The sequence below is a fragment of the Prionailurus viverrinus genome, chromosome C2, assembly GCF_022837055.1.
Source record: "Prionailurus viverrinus isolate Anna chromosome C2, UM_Priviv_1.0, whole genome shotgun sequence".
Taxonomy (NCBI): Eukaryota; Metazoa; Chordata; class Mammalia; order Carnivora; family Felidae; genus Prionailurus; species Prionailurus viverrinus.
In genome coordinates, this window is record NC_062569.1 from 46,981,424 (window position 1) to 47,008,036 (window position 26,613).

General features: G+C 35.8%; 1 protein-coding gene across 15 annotated transcripts in view; it reads left to right on the plus strand.

Annotated features, from left to right (window-relative positions):
• MBNL1 (muscleblind like splicing regulator 1) overlaps positions 1-26,613 on the plus strand; it is a 207,370-nt gene that overhangs the window by 65,333 nt on the left and 115,424 nt on the right. For 4 of the 15 annotated variants that reach the window (XM_047874841.1, XM_047874843.1, XM_047874839.1 and 1 more), the window contains exon 2: positions 25,547-25,666. The exons of the other annotated variants lie outside the window; for them this stretch is intronic. Coding sequence is in view for 2 of the 4 variants with exons in the window: in XM_047874839.1 (XP_047730795.1) it covers positions 25,661-25,666 (6 nt within the window). In the remaining 2 variants the exon portion in view is untranslated. The remainder of the gene's footprint in view (positions 1-25,546; positions 25,667-26,613) is intronic. 15 annotated transcript variants of the gene reach the window in all.

Here is a 26,613-nt window from a genome sequence, read left to right on the forward strand (position 1 = left end):
ATGTTAGTGATGATGGAATTTGGAGGGGGAACTTCTCCACAGCAATTGGAGGGTCTGTGAAAAAGGAACTAAGGGGAGGGAGACAGAAATGTCTCTGGTGATTTATCTTTCCTTTTACCCCTCCCTTCCCTCTCACAACTACTAACCCTCAGACCTCAAGTGGGAAGAGATGAATAGAAGAATCTCCATTAAGAGCGTTCCCCCAGCCATGGGCTACCAAACTGGGACTGCTGTTCCTGGATCATCATTGGCCAGTTGGGAACCACCTGTATTTTAGCCCCACATGACTTAAAAAAATTTTTTTTTAGTGTTTATTTATTTTAGAGAGAGAGGGGTGGGGAGGGGCAGAGAGAGAGGGCGACACAGAATCCAAAGCAGGCTCCAGGCTCTGAGCTGTCAGCACACAGTCAGACACAGGGCTTGAACTCATGAGCTGCGAGATCATGACCTGAGCTGAAGTCGGACGCTTCACTGGCAGGGCCACCCAGGTGCCCCAACCATATTTGCTTTTTAATTTCTGTTTGTGTTAGGTTGAGATTCACTGTTTGTTGAGATCCAGTACTCTGTTTTCTTAAGACCCCATGGGACTCCAGGTGCCTTAAGTTAGAATTTCTTTTTTTTTTTTTTTTTAGACTCTAACATTATTGAAGTGATGCTGATGGTTTTTTTTTTTTTATTTTACTTATTTTTATGTTCTGTTTATTTTTAAATTTTATTTAAGTCCAAGTTAGTTAACATATAGTGTAGTAATGGTTTCAGGAGTAGAATTTAGTGATTCATCACTTAAAACCCTATAACACCCAGTGCTTACCCCAACAAGTACCCTCCTTATTACCATCACCCTTTTAGCCCACCCCTCACCCACCTCCTTTCCAGCAGCCCTTAGTTAAGTTAGAATTGATCTCTCTGCATAAAATTCAGGCTTGTTGTGTAAGGCTTCTGGGTTTCAGAATCACTTATACTTATGTCCAGGCTGTTCTCAAATAAGGCAAGAAGCATCTGCTGTTAATAGTTGACAGTAAATTACACAAAGTAAAACATGGAAAATTAAAGTTAGAAAAGCTGGGGAGCTTTTCTATCATTTTCAATTTTCTGCACAAGCACGGACATAATCAGTGTTTAGGATCTGCTTGTGACGGATAAATTACATCTGTAATTCATTCTTTTCCATGTTACTGCATTCAGACGATAATTTGCTTTCAGATATCTTTGCTCATCTAATATTCTAAAATCGTTCATAGACTGAAAATAAGTCTACTTACATCTCCCAATCCCAGGAAGCTTTTAAAACTAAAGAGTGTTGGCTTACCAAATGGGCCAAATTAAACAAAAAAAAAAGGGGGGGGGGAGGGGTTGAGAAAACATAGCCAAATTTATCGTGCCAGAAATAAGATTCCTCTTTGGTAGATGACATTGCTTTTCATAAAACAATTCTCCTTTTCTCCTTTAAGGGAGACAACACAGAAATGAACCATGAAGAAAGAAGTAACTAAAGAATTCATTATTTATATAAAGAATCCTGTTGAGAAATATCTGTATTCTGAATGAACTGTCTTTCTTCACATTATCTCATATCTCTTCATGGTTAAGTGGAAACTCATGAAATCTAAATCTAGCTATGAGAAAAGATTATCATCCTGATTTTATTTGTTGAACTTTTCTTTGCTATTATGAACTTTTACTGCAAGACATTGCCTTCCATGAATCACAGCAGAGTAGTAAATTGAAAACAAATGTCCACATAAGAAAATCCAGTATATTTAAACACACACACACACACACACACACACACACACACACACACACAGGTCAGCTTACATTCAGATGAACTAACGAGTCATTGCCTACACTGAAGAATAGTCATCTACACTGAGGTTTTTGCCTGGCGGAATTTATTTAGGTAGCTCCCACAAAGCGTTTAAACTACAATTAACGTATAGTAGCTTAACATGTAACGTACGGTGGATTAAGTATGTGTAGTGAGAAATGCAAAATTGTTATTTTAAAAAATCTTTCTGAGCTACTCTTGGCTTCTGTATTTTTCACTAAGGATAAATAATGCTGGAGGAGAAATGTTTTTTCAGAAACATTTTTATACTGAAAGTTTACGAATTTAAAGAAATTGCAGACCAAAGTTTTTGCCACTTCTGCATATCAACCAAAGGAAAACAATCCATTCTTCCTCCTCATTTCGTCATTTATAGCCTGCTATGTAGCAGACATTATGACGGGCAATCCTGCTGCATGGGTGAATGACTCATAAGCCCCCCCTGCCTTTTTGGGTGTTGATAGCTTTTGAGCTTCAGAGAAGTACAGTGAAGATTAAAATTATCATAGAATAATAAAACATTCTTTTAACTCTTCTGTTCTTTAAAATTTCCCAGTAGACCACAAATTTGCCCATGTAAAACATAAGTAGACAGTAAATGTCTTCATGTGTGTCTGAGGAGGTTTGTTAAGAAACACATTGGAAACTCTTACATAGTCTGCGTAGGAAGAGCAGATAAGTTTCAACTATGGTTATGTGTGTGCAAGAGGAACCGTGTGTTTGTATTAAGCAGAATGGGTTTACCACTGATTTTTACATGGATCCATCATCAGGATCTATCATTTACCAAGATCAACTAGAGTCAGATTGATTTTTAGGGAACACATATAGACATGGTTAATTTTACTTCCTGATTTGATCATTATGTATTGATTCGATAACATGTGGAGACCTCAGAATGATTAAATAATCTCTCCAGAGTTGCACAGTCTGGAAGCAGTTGAGCTGGGATTCCGCACAGGTAGCCTGTCTTCAGAGGCTGAGCTTTCAGCCTTCACTCTAACTTGAACTTGTTTATTCTGGCAGTAGTATGAAGCACAGCACCGTGATCTCATGTGTATGAAATACAGCGTTTGTTATTTGTGAGTCCACATGTTAGAGTGATAGACATAATTGGGCAAGTATTTGTTGAGTCACTGTAATTGCTTGCATTTAAGACACCTCTGTTTTTTAAATCATGATCACTCACACTTTTTCGTAATTCAGAAAACCATCCCTGAATAATCACTAATAATATTTTTTCACCTAAGATGGGAAATTTATATTAGAATTTTAACTAGAAGTCTGATAATATGGAGAACATAAGCCTTAGATCAGGTAGAATTTTGTAAGCCCTGCCAGACTGATACCAGAATAATAGGATGCTTTGGGAAAAAACAAATGAGAATATCAGGATTCTAAGACAAAGCTTGTAAGGTTTTCATTTCATAACTCTCCTTTCTTTTTGCATAAAATAGAATATGCTTTCTTATTTAAAATAATAGTATAAGTCATAGTTTTCTAATATATGAGACATTGTTTTGTGAGAGGCTGAGATTTCATTCCTAAGAGTTTTACTGTGCATTTATGATAATATTGGAAACGTGCAAAAAATACGCTTAAAAGCCTTCATGAGTCTTTATAAGTTATGCTCTATAAAATTAAAATCTAGAGGAAACCATTCACCTGCCTCTTCTGCAATGGGTTGTGTTATAATGTCTATATGTTTGATGTGTCACTTAAGGTATTTATAATAACTTTTTTAAAAAAAATCATATTTTAAAAATTAGCTAGGAATGAAATTTTAGTAGTCCCTTTTAGTTTTTTGTATATTTACCTGATACCTGCCATGTTAATATGGCTGAAATATTTAGATCCAATGAGAGGAAATGTTTTCATATGAATACTTTAATTATTTTTAGTTTTTTTTTAATGTTTGTTTATTTTGAGAGAGAGCACAAGCAGGGGAGGGATCAAGAGAGGGAGACACAGAATATGAAGCAGGCTCCAGACTGAGCTGTCAGCATAGAGCCCGATGCGGGGCTTGAACCCATGGACTGTGAGATCATGACCTGAGCTGAAGTTGGATGCTTGTGCCACCCAGGCACCCCTGTATACCTTAATTATAAAATAGTTCACAGTATTCTTTTTAAGATTTTTGCATTCTGTGTAATTGAAATAAAAATGACTTTGTGAATATTAGGACCACTGATTGCATTTTGTTTGTGATATGGCAGAAAGCATGCTTGCTCTCAGGAAAACATGGATTTAAGAATGTAAAATACCTGGGCTTACTGGGCATTTAGTATATAACAGTTTAAACTGTAATCCTGGACTATTAATAGATGTATGTATCTTTCTTTTTAATGTTTATTTATTTTTGAGACAGAGACAGAGATGAGCAGGGGAGGGGCAGGGAGAGAGGGAGACACAGAATCTGAAGCAGGCTCCAGGCTCTGATCTGTCGGCACAGAGCCTGACGTGGGGCTCGGACCCATGAACCGTGAGATCATGACCTGACCCGAAGTCGGATGCTTAACCAACCGAGCGCATGGAGAAAAGAAAGAAGACACCTTTCTTTTTTTAAGTTTATTTATTTTGAGAGAGAGAGAAGGTGCAAGTGGGGGAGTGGCAGAGGGAAAAAAGAGAGCTAGAATCCTAAGCAGGCTGTGGCCTGTCAGGAGCCCCGAGATCTTGACTGGAGCAGAAGTTAGAAGCTAAACTGACTGAACCATCTAGGCGCCCACAAAAAGACAACCTTTAACATCAATAGCTAGTGTTATAAGGATCTTTTCCTTAGAGAAACTCCAAGCCTTTGGGCTGTTCTCTTGAATGTATGAATTTAGTCAGACAGCCAATTAGAAAGATTTTTGACAAAATTGTCTTTGATATATAAATTCAAACTTGGCGTAAAAGTCAAACTTATTTTGTGTCTAGAACAAAATTGATCACAGGAAAAAGCAGTATTTTTTGTCCTTTGATTTTATTTCTCTAGCCATTTTCTTCATGAATTGACTTTAGTGTTGGCTTGATTGATTGTTTGATTGGTGTTTTCTGAATGTCTAGATTGGCCTCTGTGTTCTTTTCCTTGGGGTGAAATTTATAATGAATATTACTTTATAGCAAATAAATACTTGTGCCAGCAATAATGAGAATATGGCCATTGGTGGTTTTCACTTAGTCCCAACATTACGTTGGAATTTGAATCAAAGTGGGATCTTTGGAGTAATTGTAAAAGCAGTACACAAAAACATTTATGGCAAAGAGTAAGAGCTGGTTAAGTGCTCAGAGTGTGAATTCAGCTGGATCTGGGTTTGGTTTCACCAGTTACTTCCTACTGACTTTGTGTCAGTCATTTTGCGCCTCCTCTATAAAATGAGGCTAAGAATACCTGCTTTGAAGGTTCGTGTGGATTCAGTGAGATTGGTTATATAATGCAGGTCACTTCATGCAGTGTCTCGCTCTGTGTAAATTCTCTATAAGTGGTAGCAGCTAGTGTTGTTCTGATCTCGGTGCTGAAATTCAGTCTACGTTACCTTCCCCCCCTATTAAGAGGAACTGTGCCTCTAGTCAGAATAAAATGTCACCCATTTTGCATATTGTACCAAAGGTATCTATCCATTATTTGATGAAAAAAAATTAAAAATCAATGTTTATCTTGATGTATAAATGTGCATTATCACATACTAGGTTTTTCACTTAGCTGTTATCAAGAGAAAATACCCCTTAACCTCTCAACGTGTATATCACTTGACGTTGAACTCAGTGGGGTAATATTAGTGAAATACAGTGTTTGTATCGTTGTCTGTGCATATAACCCATTTCTAAATGCAGTTATCCATGAATGAAAAAGTGGTTGTAACCAGCTGTTCCAAATTTAATTTCATTTAAAACTAATGCCTCTTTAGCTCTATGCTGGTCTAAAATAAATAATTCACATTTGATATTTCAGACACTATATTATTTATGTAAATTTCTTCTTAAAAGACTCACCTAAGACTTTTTTTCAAAAATAAAATTGATGTTTATTCAATAACGTACCAGCACAGAGTAGCAGATTAAATATTAAAGTCCCATTTTTTTCATGATTTGCACTATCCCTACTTTATTCTTTCTATGCCCATATAGAGTTGCTTACTTGGTAAAATATCTACCACTTACTTCCTCAAAGGTGTAAAGAAGTAGCCAAGTCCATGATGTTCTAGTTACCACATCCTCATTTTCCCCCTTTCACTGCGACTCAGAATTGATAGGGATCCAAATCAAGCCCTGTAAAATGGTCTCTTTCTCTGTAAGGTTTTAAAGGTGCTGGCCTAATTCACAAGCTTGGGACTTTTGACTTTGGTTTGAAATAGGAGAGTATACACTTTTTGCAGGAAGAAGAGAAAAACCCAGCCTCCTGATTTTACTGGTTCTTCAGGAATAATATAGCCTGTTAGTTTCCTACAAGCTAGCTTCAGCTTTTCCTTTGCAGTAGTGTGTGCATTTTTGTTATATATAATTCAGAATATGAATTGTGCATTTACAGTTTGATTTACTAAGCCGTGCCACTGCCTTCTTGTTAAGGATATCGATTATTACCCATTCTATTCTGTGCATTGATTTAGTATGTGGCAATGAGTTAGTTGTATTACTTGATGTTGAAAAAGGATCAAATATATGTTCAAAGGAGATGCTTCCAGTCTATTTAATTGAGTTGGCTATTTAGGCTTTTAACATGTGAAACAATCAGGAAAAAGTACAGAAGGGCAGGAAAATAAAATTTGTTTTCAGCATTTTAGAAGATGCCAAAAATTATGCACTGAGGCCTTCCTGGAATTAAATGGTCATCTAATATTTAGTGAGCAGATGTGTAAAACCTCGGGTTTTCTTTTAAAAATTAGGGGGGGGGGTAGCACCCTCAGATGTTCAAGTTTTATTGATAAAAATTTACTTCTCTTTAAGAATGGTTTCATGAAGAAATTACATATTATTGAATATAAGTAGAAGTAATAAGTAGGATGTATACCTGTCTGGGGTACTCACATTTTGGGAGGATTATGAAGAGAGAAAGTTAAGTGATATAATCAAGCTAGGAACCAATGAGTTTTTTTTTTTTTTTTTTTTTTTTTTTGGAATCAAATGAGTTTTTTTAATCTACTGTTTCATGTTTCACAGTTAAAAATATTTTTCGGTGTATATAACAGCATGTAAGATAAGGCTGATATTTACTTAGTTTCTTTAACATAAATCGTTTGACTTTTCTAAACTTTAGACAGCCCACACTTAATGTAAAAAAAATTAACCCTCAGAATGAGATCATAGTACCATGGTTCTCTGATGAATGTTACCTTTTGTTTTAGCAGCTCAGTTGGCTCTAATCCATGGAAAAGTTTTTATTTCCCATCAGCTTCCAAGGTAGGAGCCAAACCAAAGTTAAAGAAACATTTTCCAGCAGACAAGTCTCTACAGATAATACCAACAGTCGAAGAGCATGCACTTGTGCGTTCTCTCTCTGTCTCTGTCTCTCTCCTTTTCTCTCTTTCTTTTACAGAAATATTAGGTCAGGAAACAATACTGAGATACTGGTAATGAAAGTGACTTTCGTGTCAATAAAGGTGCTCCTTATTAATCCTTCCTAGTCGCATTATGACCTCAAAGTTTGTTTGCTTACATTTTCAGAATATATTTACTTCAGAACGATTGAAGAAGGACCACTCTGTCCCTATGTTAGTATCTTCCAGGGCTTTTGATCTACAACCTTTTCTTACCTCTGGTTTATTTGGCTAGCATTTGATTTTTGAAGAATGAGGAAACATAAACAATTATGATTTTTTTTAAAATGCCTATTAAAATACCGGCCTCAAAAGACCTGCAAGTTCACAACTTGTTAACAGTAGAAATGTGAAAAGCTCAGCATTGAATGTAGAGAGTTTATAGAAGATGGTGCCAGTTGGACCATCAAATACCCTTCAAATACCTACTAGACCCAAACCTTTCCCCTGCCTAGTGATCGACCATACTAACAGTAAGATTCCCTTAATTGCATGTGAGTCAACAGCTTACGTGGCATGCCCACTGTGTGCCAAACAGCATCTCGGGTACTTTTCCAGGCTTCCGGCACAAAGCAAAAAAGACTTGGAAAGTATATTCCCCCTTCCTCACCTCCTCCCCCCACTCGCGCTACCACCTAGACTTACTCAGTTGAAATCTCTAAACCAAGAAACAGAGCCAGATATATTTTTAAACAGCTCTATGTTCCTGGTTAACAAACACTCTTTTAACGTTGCTGAGAGATTCAGGGAACGTCATAGTTTTGCCATGACTTCTCAATCTACATAGAAGATGTGTGTTTTTTTTTTTCCTAAGGATAGAGCCATCTGGAAACCTTTGCATGCTCCAGACTCTCTCACACACAGCTGGCTTTTACTTTCTGATTTGCACCATAGATAAATTTTAAAACAAGATTGGTAAAAACAAAATAATCCCACCTACTTAGTAATTTCTTATTCATAGTTAGAAAATGGAGTCACTTCATTTCATTAATGTCCCCATTAGGTTTCAGATTCAAGAATAGTTTTTCTCTCTAAATGACATTCCCTATGATCTCTGTTCCCTAAAAAAAAAAATGCTATTTGATGTATGTTGATTACAATTAGCAGGTTTCCATATGTTGTGTATTTTTCATGTTGCTATGTCTTTTATAATAGCCAGTTGGTTAAAAAAAAAAAAGTGTTACTTTTAAGCCTTGTAATGTTTGTCCACAAATGTGGAGTTTCAGTGATCACATGGTTGACTTCATAACCTTTTTTGGTACAGAATTTCGTATTTCTTACGTATTTTATTTATTACCTGCAAATAACTCCAAACAGAGTAATCTCCAAATAACTCTTATGTGTTCTCTTTGAATTTCTGATTGATAATTATTTATAGCACTGAAGTTAAAAGCGATGATAGTCTGTTGTCACTTTAGGGACCTTCTTTTGTTCATTTGACCTTTTACCTTTGAGTAAAATGGATTTAAATGTCTGAAACTTTTCTTGCATAAGTGGTAGTCCTCAGACATAGCAAATATGTTCTGTGTGGATATAGTTTTTCAAATTAACAATGCATGAAAATGGTACTAAGACCCCAAATGCTATAGCTTTGGAACTTCATACATAAATTGCATGTGTTGTTGTAGGAAATGGAAAATGGATGGTCAGCCTTAGCCTGTAGTATATTTTGACAGCATGAATGAGTCAAGCAAGCAATTTTCCAGACTGTTTAATAGTACAAAGGAAAGGGCTTCTAAGGAAGTTATTCTTATGACTGGCTGAAAATATTTTTCTGAGTAACTGTTCTAGAGAAAAACAGGTCATCGTTGGAAGAAAAATGAAATCTCAAGTTATCAACATTCTGAAAGTGATTTGATCACTAAAATGTGTTTCTCTTATGACAAAACTCCTTAAAAGGATACTGCTTCATACATTTCCAATTATTTAATGAATATTATCTTGAAAGTCAACAAGAAATTATGCGACCTCATTATACATTTTAGCTCAACCATCGTGGCAGAACATTGGCCATTCTATTTCTTGAACGGGTGGTTTTTTTATTCTAGTAGCACAAATAACACCGCATCACCATAAACTTAAAGATCAAATGTTTTAGGTTAATAAAATTACTGCAAATTTATTCCACCATGTGGTTTTAAACTATATTTGAATGAAAATAGGGCTTGATCTATGGAAAAATCTCTCTTCTAGGTGGTTTGAAAAGATGCATTGTCCAACAGCAAGTCTTCACCCGGTGACAGGGTTCAGTGTGAGCTTGAATGGATTCCAACCACGGGGTTTATCATTACTGCATAGATCTTTGAAAGGACAGGCTGCAAATCTGGTTTCTAAGCCATGACTAGCTCTTATGTCAATTTGAAGAATAGAAATAAAATCAATACAGATTAAAAAAATAAAAGACACTCTGCAGTCATTCACAGACTGCAGCCAGCTTTCAAATTATAATATCCTGGCTAGTTAAGTACCCTTGATTATTGTGGTTTTTCAATACGAGGTTAATGTTTAAAATTTGGCATTTAACCTACTAATCTCATTTTTATGTGTACTATTGGAAGTGTTTCTAGTATTTTTGAAGTCACTTGAAAGAAAATCGAGATTTAGCCTTAGTTCCACGTAGAGTAAGTTTTGACCAGAGAAACTATGTGAAGGCAAATCACTCTGTAGTCAAGACTCCACTGCAAGTGAAGCTTTATAAAAAATTTAAGAATGAAAACCTCAGCTGCTAGGTTTTTCCATGGAAAACCTGGCTATTTTTGTTGCCTAAATTTAAGATTTTTTTTTCATTTTAAAGGATTGTTTATGTAATAATGTTCAAGGGTTTTGCTTGATATTTAGAGGTAAGTTGTTTTTTCTTTGTCATTATCGCTATTGAACTCCAGTGATGCCTAGATTCTTAGGATTGCAGTTAGAAGAGTCTTTAGAAACAATGTCATACAATTCATTTTTCTTTTTCTTTTTTTTTTTTTTTTTACTGATTTGGAAACTGAGGAGCCATCAGTGAGGTTAGGGCTCAATTATAGTCATAAAGATCCTAAGATCATCAGGAACCTTTAAATATGACTAGTCAATAGGTCATAGCAAAAACTGGAATATCTTGTCTTCCATTTCTCACAAATGGCTTTACTGACACACCTGATTGATGAAAACTGCTATTCAGGTCAGGTCACTGCTTTTTACTGCTATTAAGGTGGATAACTTTCTTGACTATTCTGATGCCTTGATGACTGGTGTCATTAAAGGTTTACCGTGTTTGCTGTTTAATAGCAGGATCTTCAAAAAAAAAAAGTATGTATGTGTATACATACATACTTTTGTTTGTTCTAAAACTAATAAAAGGATATACAGGACACGGTTTAAAATTATGGTAACATATATAATACTCTATGTTTTAAATTCTACAATAGCCAGTGGATTCTTCCAGACGCTTTTTGTTTGCTAACCTCTTGCATCTGTACCCAACCTGTGGTTGCAGTTGACAGGTGAATTGAATTCTTCCTCTGTGCTCTTACTTCTAAGAGGCTCTCATTGTACAGTAATTATCAAAAGAGACATACTCTATGAGAGGACTAACTCTTCTTCTCTACTTTTCCCTAGCATTCTATGTATCATAGAATGAATCACATTGTACCTGATTTTACAGTTCATTTGTTCATGTTTCTTTTTTTCCCCCACTAGCTTTTAAGCTCCTTAAGCATGGGAAGCTTACATTAATCACCTCTGTATGTATGGTGTTCTGTATAGCCTTGGCATTTATTAGGGGTTTCATGAATTGAAAGCAATGTTTCTTCCTGACCATGACCAATAATTTTGAGCAGACTTTATGTGCTTTTAAATTCAACTTTAGAGAATTTTTTTTCTTGGAATGGGACATTTGTTGGATAGCAACATATACACTGTTTCTGTAAGGAATCCTTCATTTATGGTGGGACTCAAACAGTTGAGTTGCTCTGGCATTATAGTGGATTGTTTGTATTCTCTTGTAAATTTCTGAAACAGGCCTTTATTTGCCCTCATGCCATGTTTTGTATGTTATCTTGTACATGCAGAACATAGGGAACTGCTCAGGCTTCCTGAAACATGGCTGTATATACAGCCCATGTCCCTAATGGAGAATGATAATTGGTTGGTGCAGTGGCACAATACAGTTATTTTTCTAACAATATTAGCTCTCTGTTAGTAAAGTGCTTTGTTAGGAAAGTGTCAAGTTTATGTAGAATATTTACCCTTCAAAAGTTGCACAGGGGAAGTGGTATTACCAGGGTAGCAACATTATCAGTCTTTTCTTTCTTTCTTTTTCTTTTTCTTTTTCTTTCTTTCTTTTCTTTCTTTCTTTCTTTTTCTTCTTTCTTTTCTTTCTTTCTTTCTTTCTTTCTTTTCCCTTCCTTTCTTTCTTTCTTTCTTTCTTTCCTTCCTTCCTTCTTTTTTTTTTAACTCTATTGAGAATATTGAGAGGAATCTTGGTTAGTGTTCGTGCTTATTGTGAGAGGAATATCCTGGGAACCAGACTGCAACTGTAGCAACTATAATAGTTATTATATTATGGAACTAATAGTAGCAAAGATTTTTATAGGGAGATCTCTATATCTCTGTTGCACTTAAATTTCAACACTAATTTTAGAAGAAAAAAAAAGTTCTGTCTTCCAAGTGCTGAAAACTTTACAGTGTTGTAGATCTTCAACCTGAAGCAGAAAAGACCGTCTTTGCTTCTGAAAAGTATCAATGCCTACGCCCTGCCTCTTGTTAACCTGCTCATTACATTTTTCCTCCAGTAGTTATTTTAGGAGCTGTATGATATAAGCTGTTTTAGAAAGAAATGAAAAGTTCTAGAGGGTCAAAAATGATTTGGATTATGTGTTGATACCAATAGTCCTAGCAATTAAATGTTTGAGAAGAAACCTATATTTATCCACTGCGAAGAGGGTCATCAGGGGGGATTAAAAATTTAGTACTTTAGGCTCATTAAGGGTTAGAGTGGAGTAATTATGTAGCTGTTAACAAATGCTTCAATCTCCACTTGAACATTAAGATATATTACTCCTTGAGACTTATTGGCCCTCTTCAAGGAGCTTCACAATTTTGTAAATGTCATCTACTTTGAGAATAAATTCTGCTGATCCATTATTTTAGATTTGGCATGCTTTTCTGCAGAGTGTTTTCAGAAAAGGTAAGGTCTTGAAAATAATCTTAAAGAGATACAGGCTGTATAGAGTTTCTCCCCTTGGCATGAAGCAGTACTTACTGTCTGGAACAGGGAGCCTCTTCATACGTTGCTCAAAAGAGAGGAATTTAGAGAAGACCTTCGTGCAGCATTTATTTTGTTTGCTGATGATTATGAGGCTAGTCTGATTTTCTAATCTTGCAAGTTGGGAAATAATTAAAGTGTTCCGGAAATAGCAAATTGAGCCCAGTATGCCATTCTTCATCCATTCTTCATCGTGCAAATTGCAAGGAGTATTACATCAGTAACTGCGTATCTATTTTTTCAGGTTAGGCTTCCTATTTGTATAGCTAGTCAGTAACATGTTAACTTCAAAACATGTTAATTTCAAAATGTTATTTTCAGATCCACTTAGAAACTAACTGGAAGAGATAGTGATATTTGTTTTCTCTTGACTTTTTTGTTTTGCTTGGTTGTTTGTTTGTTTAATCTGGACAGATCACTTTTCACCTAAGGCAGTCTTTTAATCACTAACCCAAAGCCTAGTCACTCATATGCTTCTAATAAGTTAGGGAATATTACTATTATATAGAAATATGAAAACTCATACATTAGTTACAAGGTTATTTTACTGCATGAAAATGCAGTGACCATAGACGCACATTAGAATTCTACCATACTCCTGGCATAGACCATTGTAGTTAGTTTTAACTGCTGTGTTCCCTGTCTGGAAGCTTTTAAAAAGCAGAGGTTGTGCCTTGGTCATCTATGAATCTTTGGTGCCTGCCCATAGGTCTAACATGTGGTAGATTTCCAATAAATATTATATTGCTTTACTATTATGAAAATGGAACAAAATGTGGAATACCAGTTGAAATCTTAGCTCCTAATTTATGCCATAACCTTCTTAACCTTACTTCCAAACTTTACAAAGAAACTATTAAACTAATTAACAGACGTTACAGTTATAAATTAGACCATACATTTCATCACAAGTTGACACAGTCACCTCTTTAAAAGTCCTCTTTCATTCAAGGAAATGAAAATTAGCATTGTGTACAGAACACTAGAATTATTTTACTTGGATTTTCACTTCTCAACTAATGGTGATATCAAAAAGATAAAAATACACATCTGGACTCTCATCTAAGTCTGATAACTCGACTGGAAAAAATGTCAGTTTAGTTAAGTAACAATATTGGTTGGTTGAGATATTTTATGTACTAGAAAACAGTGTTGTTGATTGATTTTTTTCATTTTTGAATATGTATTCTGTGAATTTTTCTCCCCTATGGCACTAGACTGAAAAAGTGGTATTTTTCTGCCATTGGTAAGCATTATGAGTAAAAAAATCAATAGTTAAATTGACCCAATAAAAGATGTCTGGGACTTACTGTTGAGACAAGATCATCAGAAGACAAAGTATACAGACTCTAACAAGGCTCAGAAGCATCTTTTTTTGCATTTGTTTTGCATATGTATTAAATAGCATCCACGGTGCTAATGAATTGCATTTTTTTTCCTTTGGAGTCTGTTTAAGCCAGGATTCTGTTAACTAATGGATAGGCTGCAGGTTCCTTAGAGCCAGAGTCAGTAACAGGTCAGCAACAGACTTCCCACATGCCAAAAATGGAGGCATCTGGTTTAAGGTTGCTAGACCTCTAAAGAAATTTGTATATAATTTGGCTTTTTTTGCTTTGCTGATCACTACTTGCTTCTCCTCAGCATTATATTTACATTCTATGTGAAAAATAGATTTAATATTTCATTAAGATTTTATCTATATATATTTATTTATCAGACACTTTTGTTAAAAATGGTAAAGGGACTTCATAAGGAGATAGGATCAATATGGTAATATTAATAATTCTAACTCTCTTTTATGCACATATAAAATTCATCTAACTATGCTTATTCATTCCATGCTATTGTTAAATGAGTAACTCAAAGGAATTTTTTTAAAGCAATGGTGTAAATATACACATATTAATCATTTGAACTCCATTTTATATACATATATCTGCATATTCTTTAACTTTTTTAATGTTTATGTTTGTGTGTGTGTGTATGTGTGTGTGTGTGTGTGTGACCGAGAGAGAGAGAGAGAGAGAGAGAGAGAGAGAGAGAGAGAGAGCACAAGTGGGAGGGGCAGCAGAATCCAAAGCAGGCTCCAGGCTCTGAACTGTCAACACAGAGCCCGATGCTGGACTTGAACTCATGAACCACAAGATCATGACCTCAGCCAAAGTCAGATGCTGAACCAACTGAGCCTCCCAGGCAACCCTGCATATTCTTTAAATATAAATAAGACATACATATATATAAATCCAGTTTTATTATTGGCTTTTTTTTCTCTCCTTCCTTCTGATCAGTATCATTCAACACCTTGTATATGGCAGGAAGTCTATAAAACACAGGGAACGCAAAAGTAATCTCCCTTTTTTTTAGTTGCAATGTCTGTTGCTGACACACATCAAGTAATTTCCTTCAACTATATTTTCATTTTTAACTTTTCCAGTTTGAAATAAATCCTCTTATGTGTTACCTGAGGGAGGAATAGTTTAGCAGGAAATCACTTACTAATCACAGTTCATTAATCACATAGAAAGAATACTTTTTTAAATGTCAACTCTTCACTCACAGAAAACATATGTTTCCTTGTGGAATCTCGATGAATTACTGTTTGTCCTCATTGCCTTTCATACATTATATTATATTCCTTAGGTGTTCATGAATTGCACATACAAATTGGCTATTACTCAAGTACAGAGTCTTGTAATCAGAGATAGCAGGTGTACCTTTTCTTTGACTTTCCTGTTATCTTCTTGACCATATAGTCAGGCTGTTATTTCTCTATCTAAATAGCTTATTGAAGGCTATGGCCAGTGGTATGCTGGAGCTGGCTCACATAAGACTTCTTTCCAACTCCAGGTTAAGTGATGTCATGTTGGCATCTTGAAATTGGCCATGGTAGGAGTATTTACACCATGGAAATTGACAACTCAGGGTCCTTCCCTCTCCAGAGAGCCACTTAGACACTTAGCAGCACCCACTGTTTTAGTGTCATCTCTTCTTCTTTAAATCATTTGACCATGTAGAATTTTATTTCCAAATATTTTTCCCCACGTTTTTTTGCAACACTCAGAACGTTTCTCAGCATACCACTTGCTAACTGAGTGACTGAGCAAGTTACTTAGGCCTTCCGTGTCCCAGTGTCCTGATGTCTATGTTAGGGATAATAATAGTACCTACCTCGGGATTGATGTGAGGTTGAATGAGAAATACATTTATCTCAGTATATTAGCAAAATGCCTGATGCACAGGCACTCCATGATATGAGCACTCCCAATAATACTACCTGAACTTGTCTCTCTGTACCTTAACTAATAGATATTTATTGATCCCATACTAAATACTTAGCATTTTGTTGAGTCCACTGGGTTATTGATTGAGGCCCAATGCCTGTAACAGTGAGTATTAGTGATAGTGCCCTATTGCAAAACACTTCCTCTTTTGCTATTCCAACCTAATGTCTTTTGTCCTTTCTGTCTTTTGGCTTAGAATTTTTTTCCTCCCCTAAAATAGTTTTGTGTACTTTTCCCATATTACCTTATCCTCACCCCAGCCCTGGCCATGTAATTGTCCTGTCTCCTTGTGTCTGTGGTATGCCCCATTCATCTCTGTCTGTCTTCGGCACAAGAATTGTAATTATGTACCTCTCTCCCTCTCTCAATTTGAGCGCATGGCTTGTGACTTACCACTTTGTGTTCTTACCGTTTAGTGAAATACTGGATATGTAGTACACCAACTAGAAACACATGTTCACTCATTGTTGACTGAAGAAATAAGAAGGACTTTGCTCATAAAGACCTTATTACTTGGTTGAAGAGGTAATACATACACATGGGGGATGAAGGTGAACAAGAAAGCATTTTAACGATGGTATCTATGTTTTTAGGTTTTTTAAGTTTATAATTTATTTTCAGATATAGATGATTTTTGTAAGTAGGTTTAAGTCAGTTGTGTTTCTGTTACAGATATAGATATTTATGTTCACAGATATAAATGAATTGTTAGGTCAGCCAGATCAGATGGTTAGAAGCAAAGTCTAGCTTGTCAAGTAGGTTTTGTGACTTTGGTTCAAAAATATAATACGAAGTTCAGTTGTTCTTCCAGGTAGTAACTGTCTCTCTTTTGCTTTCTGTTTGTGGTGTGGTTTTTGTTTTGTTTTAGTTTTGTTTTGTTTAGCATTTAAAAATTATTATGGCAATTTTCAAACATATACAAAAATTAGAGAAAATATTGTAGCAACCTCTATGTATGTATGAATCAGCATTTTGTATGCATGTATCCATATGTGCATCAGTCAACATTTTGCCCATTTTGTTTTGTTTCTTACCTCTCACATACCTTTCATCCCTGATGTATTTTAAAACAAATTCGGACATCCTATTAGTTTACCTATAAATTCTTTAGTATGCATCTGTCTGTGACAGATTAGAACTTCTTTTAAATAGGGGCGCCTGGGTGGCGCAGTCGGTTAAGCATCCGACTTCAGCCAGGTCACAATCTCGCGGTCCGTGAGTTCGAGCCCCGCGTCAGGCTCTGGGCTGATGGCTCGGAGCCTGGAGCCTGTTTCCGATTCTGTGTCTCCCTCTCTCTCTGCCCCTCCCCCGTTCATGCTCTGTCTCTCTCTGTCCCAAAAATAAATAAAAAGTTGGAAAAAAAAATTTTTTTTAAAAATTAAAAAAAGAACTTCTTTTAAATATAATGCTGTTTCCAAATCTATCAAAACTGACAATAATTTCATTGTATTACTTAGTACCCACGTTATGTTTAATTTCCCCCTGTTGTCAGAGCAAGATCTATTTTTACAGGTGGAGTGATCAGATGAGCATCTAAACACGATTTACACATTCCATTTGGAAGTGAGGTCTTTTGACATTCTTTTAATCTGTGATAGTTTCTGCTCCTTTTTTCTTCCCATGCCTTTATCTGTTGAAGACTTTAGTCACTGTCCTGAAGAAGATTTGAGATTCTGAATGTAGCTAGTTGTTTCCCTGTGTATTGTTGACCATGTTCTTCCATCTCCCTGGTTTTCTGGAGACTAGAAATTAAAGCTATCATTGAGTTGAGTTGTAATGCTATTTATTATTTGGTGTGAATACCTCCTGGATGGTGCTGTGTATCTTCAATTGCATCTCACCAAAGGGGCATAATTTCTGTTGTACTCACATTTAATGATGCTAAAATCTGTCGATAAGTTCAGGCCAGCCTAGGCCAATCCTATAAAGTTCTTTATCAGACTTGCATTAGTGTTTCATCTCATTGTTCATTATTGCATAGCTTCATGATTTCTTTTAGGGATTGCCAAATGATGACCTTTCATTCTATCATTCCTGCTGCATTCATTACCTGTAATTTTTCTATAGAGAACTTTTTTTAGTAACTAATTGGCACCTTTGTCATACAGTTTATATTAGAAAGGTGGAGAAAAATGCATGAGTTTTATTTATCTATTCCAGAATATAATTTCTTAATGCATGACCCAAATATAGTTATAGATACATTCAAAGTATTCTAACAAATTTTGATAAAATTTCCCTTGGGGATATTCTTTGAGTTATTTCTCTTAATCCTCTTTTGTTGATTATTACATTTTGAGAATATCCCTTCCCTTGTGGTGACAGGAAGTCTCTTTCTCCTTCCTTTTGTGTTTACCATAATATACCTCTATATGATTGAATTTATCCACTTAGAAGATACTTATTGAGCATGTTTTTTTGGGGGGAAGACAGGTAAGCACTGTGCGAGTCACTGGGCATATGGACACAAGCCCTGCCTTTTTCATAGAGTTATATAGTTTGGATTTATTTTCTATGTATAATGTGATGTGATTAAGAAAAATATGTATATGAATCTGGTTTTGGTTACTATAATATTTTGATGTCCTATATTATAAATATGAACCAAGAATGCTTTAACTGACTTTAGAGTTCCTGGGTGTAGAGTCCAAAATAGGGATAATAAAGAGGTTTAAAGTTAAGTTGTTGGTGCTGACCCAAAGAAAAATGACATGTCTCCATATAGGGCATTGTATGCGACAAGTCAGGAAATTTTAATTTTTGTTATTTGAAAAAGTAAGAAGAGGGAATGATGGGGATTCCCCCCTCCCCCCCCAAAAAAAAACTGAAAGTAAATGGGAAGCTCTTCTGCTATTTTAACTTAAGCAAATGTACTTGAACTTTGACTTTTATTTCCAGAAAGTGAAGGTGACATTTTAGGGATGTATTTATCTCCTGTAATTAAAGTCTGTTTTGTCAGATTTTTTAAAGATGTTTTTGGGTTTTAGAGAATGTACAATTCTTAAGACCCTTGTGAACATTTTCTTGTGTGAATAGCCAGTGTAAACAGGAGTAGTAAGGTACTGCTCTCTCTATGGGATCCTATGACTATGAGGTCATATAATATTGGATTCACCAAAAAGTGGATTATGTAAATCTGAGGTTATGATTAATATTTTGTTAGGCATGCCATATTAGCTTATAAACTTTGGGTATATTACTTAAATACTCATTGTAATTTTAAAACGCTTCTCAGAGGCTTTCTCTGAGATAAAAACTCTACTCCTGTTCAGATAGTATATAGCTATATAGTTGTTATGATTGTTTAAAATTAGGGTAGAAGTCAAGTTCTGGGCATGTAATTAAAATAACTTTTTGCAATTGAGAATCAGTAGCTGGGAAAACTTTACATTCTGCTTATAAGTCTATGGTAACATGTTTTATGATGTTATGGAGAAGTGCTGGGAAGCAAGAGAATTTTAAGAGAAGTGGCATTACGTTTGCTTTGCTAGCACTTATCAGGAAATTTGCAAGGAGACAAAAAGCTAAGCCCTTTAATTGTGATGTCTGGTAACTGAGGATTAGACTGAATTTAGCTTTGAAGATCAACAAATGGGCATTTATATTATGTCGATTGAAAGAAGAGTTGCATTTTTGGCGTGAGGAGATAGCTTAATCTGTATAGCACAAAAGCCGACCCAAAAAAGTGGGCTAATATCTAAATATTGACTATTTTAATCTGTTGAAAACGGAAGGCTAGCATCAAGGGTACAGTAGTAAAATTCTAAAAGGAGTTGTTGAAAAGTAAATGTTACGCAACATGAAAAGAATACCAGGGGAAAAACTGACAGAGTAGAATAACAGGAAGATTAGTCATTTCTGGAAGGGAAAAAAAGAGGTGGAGAGAGGGGGAAGAAATATTTTAAACAGGAATGCAGAACTGGAAGTGCTAGTGCTAAGAGACAGATAGGAGCTAATTTAGGAGTGAAACGGAGCCTAAAAAAGGGAAAATACTGGTCACATTTCATCATGCAATATAAAGTTTATATGAACAAATAAAAATAAAAACGGGGACCATTCTCTGTTGGTAACTGAGAGAACCCTGTAAAAGTAGTAAAAGAATGATGTTTACTTCTTAGCCTATTTGACTTGGCTGAGGTCAGCCAGCAGTGCCAAATGCGCATAAAGAAAATGTATTTCTTTGAAAACACACTTAATGTCCTACTCTTTTCAGGGGTTGGGTAAAATGAAAGCATCCTGGACATTTTAAAATACGTGTGCTATTTGGCTTGACATAATTCTCACTTACACATTTCCTTATCTGACTACTGAAGGAGTAGCAGTCTCCCGAGTATTTTAAGAATTATTTCTGGAAATCCTCAAAAAATATAAATTGCAACTCCCTATGTATCTTAAAAAATATATAACAATCCTTATAACAGAAAACAAGAAAGTAAACTTCACAAGTTTGTGTGTGTGTGTGTGTGTGTGTGTGTGTGTGTGTGTGTGTGTGTGTAATCCCATTAGTCCTAGTTTCTACCCAGGTAGCAGGGGCATTTGTGGAACAGATTTGGCTGGGCACATTTTCCAACTGCTCTGAGTGTTCTCATCTGTCAGATGGGAACAATAATATGCCTGCCTTAAAGTTGTGCAATGAGGATTAACCAAACTAGTAGACATACTCATATACCTAACACGGAGGTGGCGTTTTGTTCTTTTAATTTATAATCTTGTCCCCAAGGCATGGAACACAGGCTTGTATGATGCATTTCCAGCTAACACATGAAAAGTTGGACCGGTGCAGGAGAGGCTCTTACTCATGCCCTTGACAACTTAAGCTGTTATTTGATAGGTTACATATGTATCCATACTTGACAAATGTAAATGAATTATTTCTCTTGGCTATTGCTTACTAACTCCAGTAAACAATGAACTGCATAAATGTATTAAAGTAGATCTCTCTAGTGTTATATAAGCACGATATCAGGACAAAATCTGCTTATTCTTCTATTAGGAAAGATACAGTAGTATTATTGAACTGTAGAAAATGGCTTAATGTATATTGAAATAAAGATAAATTAATCAAATTTAGAGACCCAAGACTTCTGTTATTTTATGTAACTATATGTAATATGTCATCCTGTATTATTGAATTAATAGAAATGTGATATATAATCAGGAAAGCATTTCCTGTTGATTTTATGACAAATTACAGTTTTTTCATAGCTCATGTGCACATAACTTGCTGAGATAAATTCTAACTCCAGGACAAAATTTGGTATTGTCTGAACACCAAATACTACTAAAAAATCTTCCTGTTTCTCTCTCCTCGTCCTCTCTTTCTCTTCCCTTTCTGTCTTTACACACACACACACACACACACACACACACACACAGTCCCTGTCTGAACACCAAATACTACTAAAAAATCTTCCTGTTTCTCTCTCCTCGTCCTTTCTCTTCCCTTTCTGTCTTTACACACACACACACACACACACACACACACACACACGCACGCACGCACACACACACACACACACACACACACACAGTCCCTGGGCTTAACCTGCATAGGAAATGTTTATTTTCCAGAGTAAAGGAAACAAATGTTATCTCGAACACTGAAAGTCCTTCCTTTTCCTGGTTTGGAAACACTAAGTCACACTGAGTTGCTTGTAGATTTTCTTTAGCTAGCATTTAGGTTTATTTAAAGCATAAAGTTGTGAGGACAGAATGACTCAGGGGTTTGTAATGCACAATTAGAGCTTTTCACTTTTAGGTCACCATTTTATATTTGGCTGACTTCGTGTTAGTTAAGAATTGGTAATAGTGCGTTGTTTACTTTCAGGACAACCTGGGGAGCTCACTGCAGCCTTACCTGTTTTGATCAAAGTGTGGCCTAGAGTTGGTGCTTATCAATCCCTTTCTTTCCAGATAAAGCCAAATTCAAGGAATTAAATAAAAGAGAGTATACCTAGTAAAAGCTGATGAATAAAAAGCTGCTAATGTATTCATCTACAGATATGACTTCTGTTGTTTGATATCTTTCTAAAGTCTTAAAATGACCCAAACTTATATTTCTCTGTTTTTAATTGCACTGTCATTAACATCAGCAAGAAATAATAATTGTTGCTGCAGTAGATAACTTGAACAGTCAGAAAAATATATATATTCAATATCTATATATCTGTATCTATGTATCTAGAGATAGAGATATACAGATATGTAATATTAAATATCTAATCTATTAAATATCTAAATATTTAATATTACATATCTGTATATCTATATGTAGATATATATCTGTATTTTTTCTATATCTAGATATCTAGAAATATCTATATATAGATATTTGAATATATATTTTTAGATAGAGATATATAGATATTTGGAAGATATATAGATATCTGGATGACTGCATAAATGAGTCATGATCTTCCTAGTCTATCACTTAGTAGTGCCAAGGTCATAGAAATCATTTGTTATGATCTGTCTTATGTAAAAGCCTATGAGTTTACTTTGTTTTCCTCATCCAAAAGATGTCAGAATGTGTTGTTTTTTTTTTTTTAGAATTTTTGAATAACTTTTGTGTTAATTTAGTGTTAACATTGAAGACAGATAAATTTAAATCTTGTTGTCAGCCAAAGAGTGAATCAAGCTTATGTGGGTACGGTGTATAATGCCACCACTCAAGGAACTCTGCAGAGAAGATAATTGTCTAGAAATTGGGTAAAGAATTGTTACCTTCCTTCTTTGGAAACTTTTGATTTCAAAAATAATTGAGAGTAAATAGACTCTAATGCATCACCTCAGGCTGTGCCACATGGGCACCTAAATTTCTTCTTGCTAAATGCCACCAAATGGCTGTATTTCTTACAGCTTATGGCTAAATTCTGACAGAGGGTATATGACTTCACCATAACTGTATTTTCTCTCTGAAGTTTTCATAGTTTCTTGTGCTAATTTATATTAGGTTAAAGCCGAAAAAGCTGAAGCTAGCCAAACTTTGTCCAGAGGGTTGGGCCTGCTGCCAAATTAAAGAGAGAGATTGGTTTCCATATTCTCCATTGGTTTCGCAGTCTTATATTTGCAACTGTAGGTGCTCGATTTGAGCTGTCTGCGATTACCCAGATGGCTTTGTGTCCTCAAGAGCTCATTCAAAGACGGTCATTTCAGCTGCTGAATATTCAAGGAAGTACCTTGGTCCAAGGTTGGTTCAGCCCATATCTCAAGGGATGATCCTCAGATTTCTGCAGCTTCCTCTGATCTCACAATTATTGTCTTGGTCCTGCATACAATTAAATGTATAATTAAATGATGCGAATAAAATAGAAGTATGGCTGCCAGCAATGGTAATCCCCCAAACACGATGACCAGTACTGTGATGATGATAATGTTACTGCCCTGTTAGTGCTTCTGAAGATAAGATATACTTGGGAAAATATGTGACAACTGAATTTGTCCTCTCCTTTTTTTAAAAAAAAAAATTAGATGTTCATTTTTGACAGAGAGAGAGAGAGAGAGAGAGAAAGAAAGAAAGTGGGAGAGGGGCAGAGAGAAAGGGAGACACAGAATCTTAAGCAGGCTCCAGGCTCTGAGCTGTCAGCCCAGAGCCTGACCCGGGGCTCGAACTCATGAACTGTGAGATCATGACCTGAGCTGAAGTTGGACACCCGACTAACTGAGCTACTCAAGTGCCCCTGTCCTTGACTTTTATTAAAATGTGAGAATCGCAGGTTGCATTTAATTCCTTAAGTTAGTAAACACCATTAAGAGAAGTGAATGTGGACTTGTGTATCATATGAGCTGACGTACTTGATGCATTATTAAGTTTTTCAGAAGAGACAGAAATAGCCAAACGTCCTCCCACCAGGGTTCTGGCCAGCCCTGATGTTTCTTACTCCCTTTCTTTAAGGATAACATGACATCAGCTTTTGAGAGGCAGTGGAGGGTAGGTATAAGGGGGAAACCACAACTTCAGGAGCTGCCTTCCCTGGATCCAGAGTTGACATTTGTTCCATAGTAGTCATATGAGTTTGGCAACTTCCTTAGCACTCTACGCCCCTAAATCTTCCAGAGTACCCTGCTAAATGGGAGCATATCTGCCTCTTTGGGGTGTTGTGAACCTAATAATACAGGTCAAGACTTAATGGAATTGTCATGGCCCATAATATCTACCATCATGCATGTTAACTATTATCAAATCATAATTTTATGTGAACATGTTCTAGTGTCTATCGTATTAAAGGTACATTTGCAGTACAGAAAACTGTGAAAACAAAAGTGAATGTTGGATTTTAGCAAACTGTTTAAGGGCCCCACTTCTGGAACTGGGCGACCCTGGGTTCAAGTCAGTCGTGAGCTCTGTGACTTCGAACATGTGATGGCACCTGGCTGAGCCTCCCTTTCCTCATTTGCAAAATGGGGTGGTGATTACATCTGATCTGTAGTGGTTCAGAAGGTTAAATGGGATAACTCTTGTAAAGCACTAAGAACAGTGCCTGGCACTCCTGGAGCATTCAGTAAGTGTTAGTGATTGTTCCTGCTATTGCTTTGAGGATGAGGTGAACACGTGAAGTGGTAATATGACAAGAAACATATACTAAGATTCTGTGAATGTAGGGTTTCACTTTTGCCACTGAGAATTTGTATTCTCTACCGTGCAGAGAACAATGCTTCTGTATTCTCGTATTTATGACTCTTTAATTGATGATTATTTTCTTAATACGTAAATAGCATTTACTTAGTAATTAGTAAGTAAAGTATTTTTACTTTTATACTTTATGATAATACTTTATAAGTATTATTTACTTAGTAAATAGCATTTACTTACTAAGAAAATAATCATCTGTTTTACACTTACCCTTGGTTGAGCTATTTAAATTTTTTAAAGATCTCTAGGTGATTTTTCTATCTATAGGATTTTGGCTCTGGATAAATCAGTTTAGTAAAGTAAATGCTTTGTTAATGATGTTATCTGCTTGACTCTGTTGTGCAGCCGTATTCTAGCCACTCGTTAAGTTGAACAGTACTGGAAGGAAAAACAACTCATCAGTAACATCCAAATGGGAATGAAATATAGAAGCAAAGAGAAGTCATTGTTCCTTCTGTAAAATAAAGAGCATAAGACCCGATATTTCCCCATCTGTTGGGAGGGTTGTAAAGATTATGAAAACATTAGCGTTTGCAAAAAGCGATTCTATGCCAGGAAGGCAGATAGAACATTAGGAAAGAAAGGACCAAAATTGCACGATGGCATTTATTTTATATAGTAACATCCTTTCTTTCATTAACAGGAAATTTTAGGGCAATTCACTTGCTTATTAGGAGCGAGGAGGGTGAATGAATTCTTAAAAGGATTCATCAAGGCTTCCTCATAATAAAGTAAACCTTTAAGAACATGTTTTCCATAGAATTAGAAACTTAGAATTTCATAGTAACAGTGTATTTATCACCTTGTTTGGGGAGCAGATTTTTAAGCATGATCACAGGAAAACACCTGTTTTGACACTCTGGGAAAGGTGCAAACATACGGGCAAACTCTGTCTAGGTGTAGAGTAAACAAGAGTGCTTTGGCTAGCATCCTGCAAGGAGCTGGGTCTAAATGGTCTGCTCCTGCTTCTGCTGCTGCTGCTGCTGCTAATACTGCTGGGAAGGAAAAGTGGCTGACCTGGCATATCCTTTACTCTTGGTGCTGCAGCAGTCACTCAGGAAATGTTGTTTAAGGGGAACCTTCTGGATCCTTTTCATGGCACCATGGCGAGAAGAAGCCGTATCTTATCTATTGAAGATAAAGCATGGAGTTGGCTAATGGATGCTGGTGAGTGAATAAGGCAAATGGGGAGCCAGTTCGCAAAGATCTCTTTTGGGAAGGGCTGATCTCTCAAGGACTGACATGGCGCCCATTGGAAAGTGGCCTCGGATAATCTGAACACCAGAATGTTGTTTTAGAGGGGAATCATAGTTCTACCACTGGTGACCTGATCTGTGACCTTATATCCATTCCATAAATGAAGTTCTTATTTGTTCCCAGCTTTACTACTTGAAGATACTAATCCTGAGGTTTGTTAGATACCTCTGTACATGGAACATGGTTTCCAGTGTAATTTCCACTATTTTATTTTTGCTTTTGTTTTTCTCTTGACCCACAGTGACTTAAAAAAAAAATGACTTTTTAGTATGTGAAAGCAAGTTTTCCTCCTTTCAATTCTAAATGAGCACTTCCTTTTTTAACAGCAGTGGACTATAGAATTTTAACTTAAGAAATTATTTAGTATGCATAATTCTTGCCAGGAATATTCTTTTCAATTCAAGATAATTATGTAAGCAAATTAGTAAGATATTGGCTATATTAGTCAGATAGTTGCACAAGATTAGTCTTTAACATTGCTAATGTATCCATGTACCAATACAAGGTAGTTTCTTTGAGTAAATTTCTCTGTTAGTAAAGTGAATAATTTGAGTGAGGTATCTCACTTGTTCTCACTCTAAAATTTTCTTTTCCCATTTTGCCAAAAACTGCTACATGACTTAAAATACATATATTTCTCTTCCATCTTATAATTTAGAACACACATGAATATATGCCAATTCATAGTTTACCTATGTCTTTCATTAAACAATTGGAAGATATAGAAAGAAGTTTTCCAAAGGTGAAGGCCAAATTTTCCTAGAATAGTTAATCTGTGTTTAATAGGTTTTCCATTAAAAAAAAGTAGACAGGGGTGCCTGGGTGGCGCAGTCGGTTAAGCGTCCGACTTCAGCCAG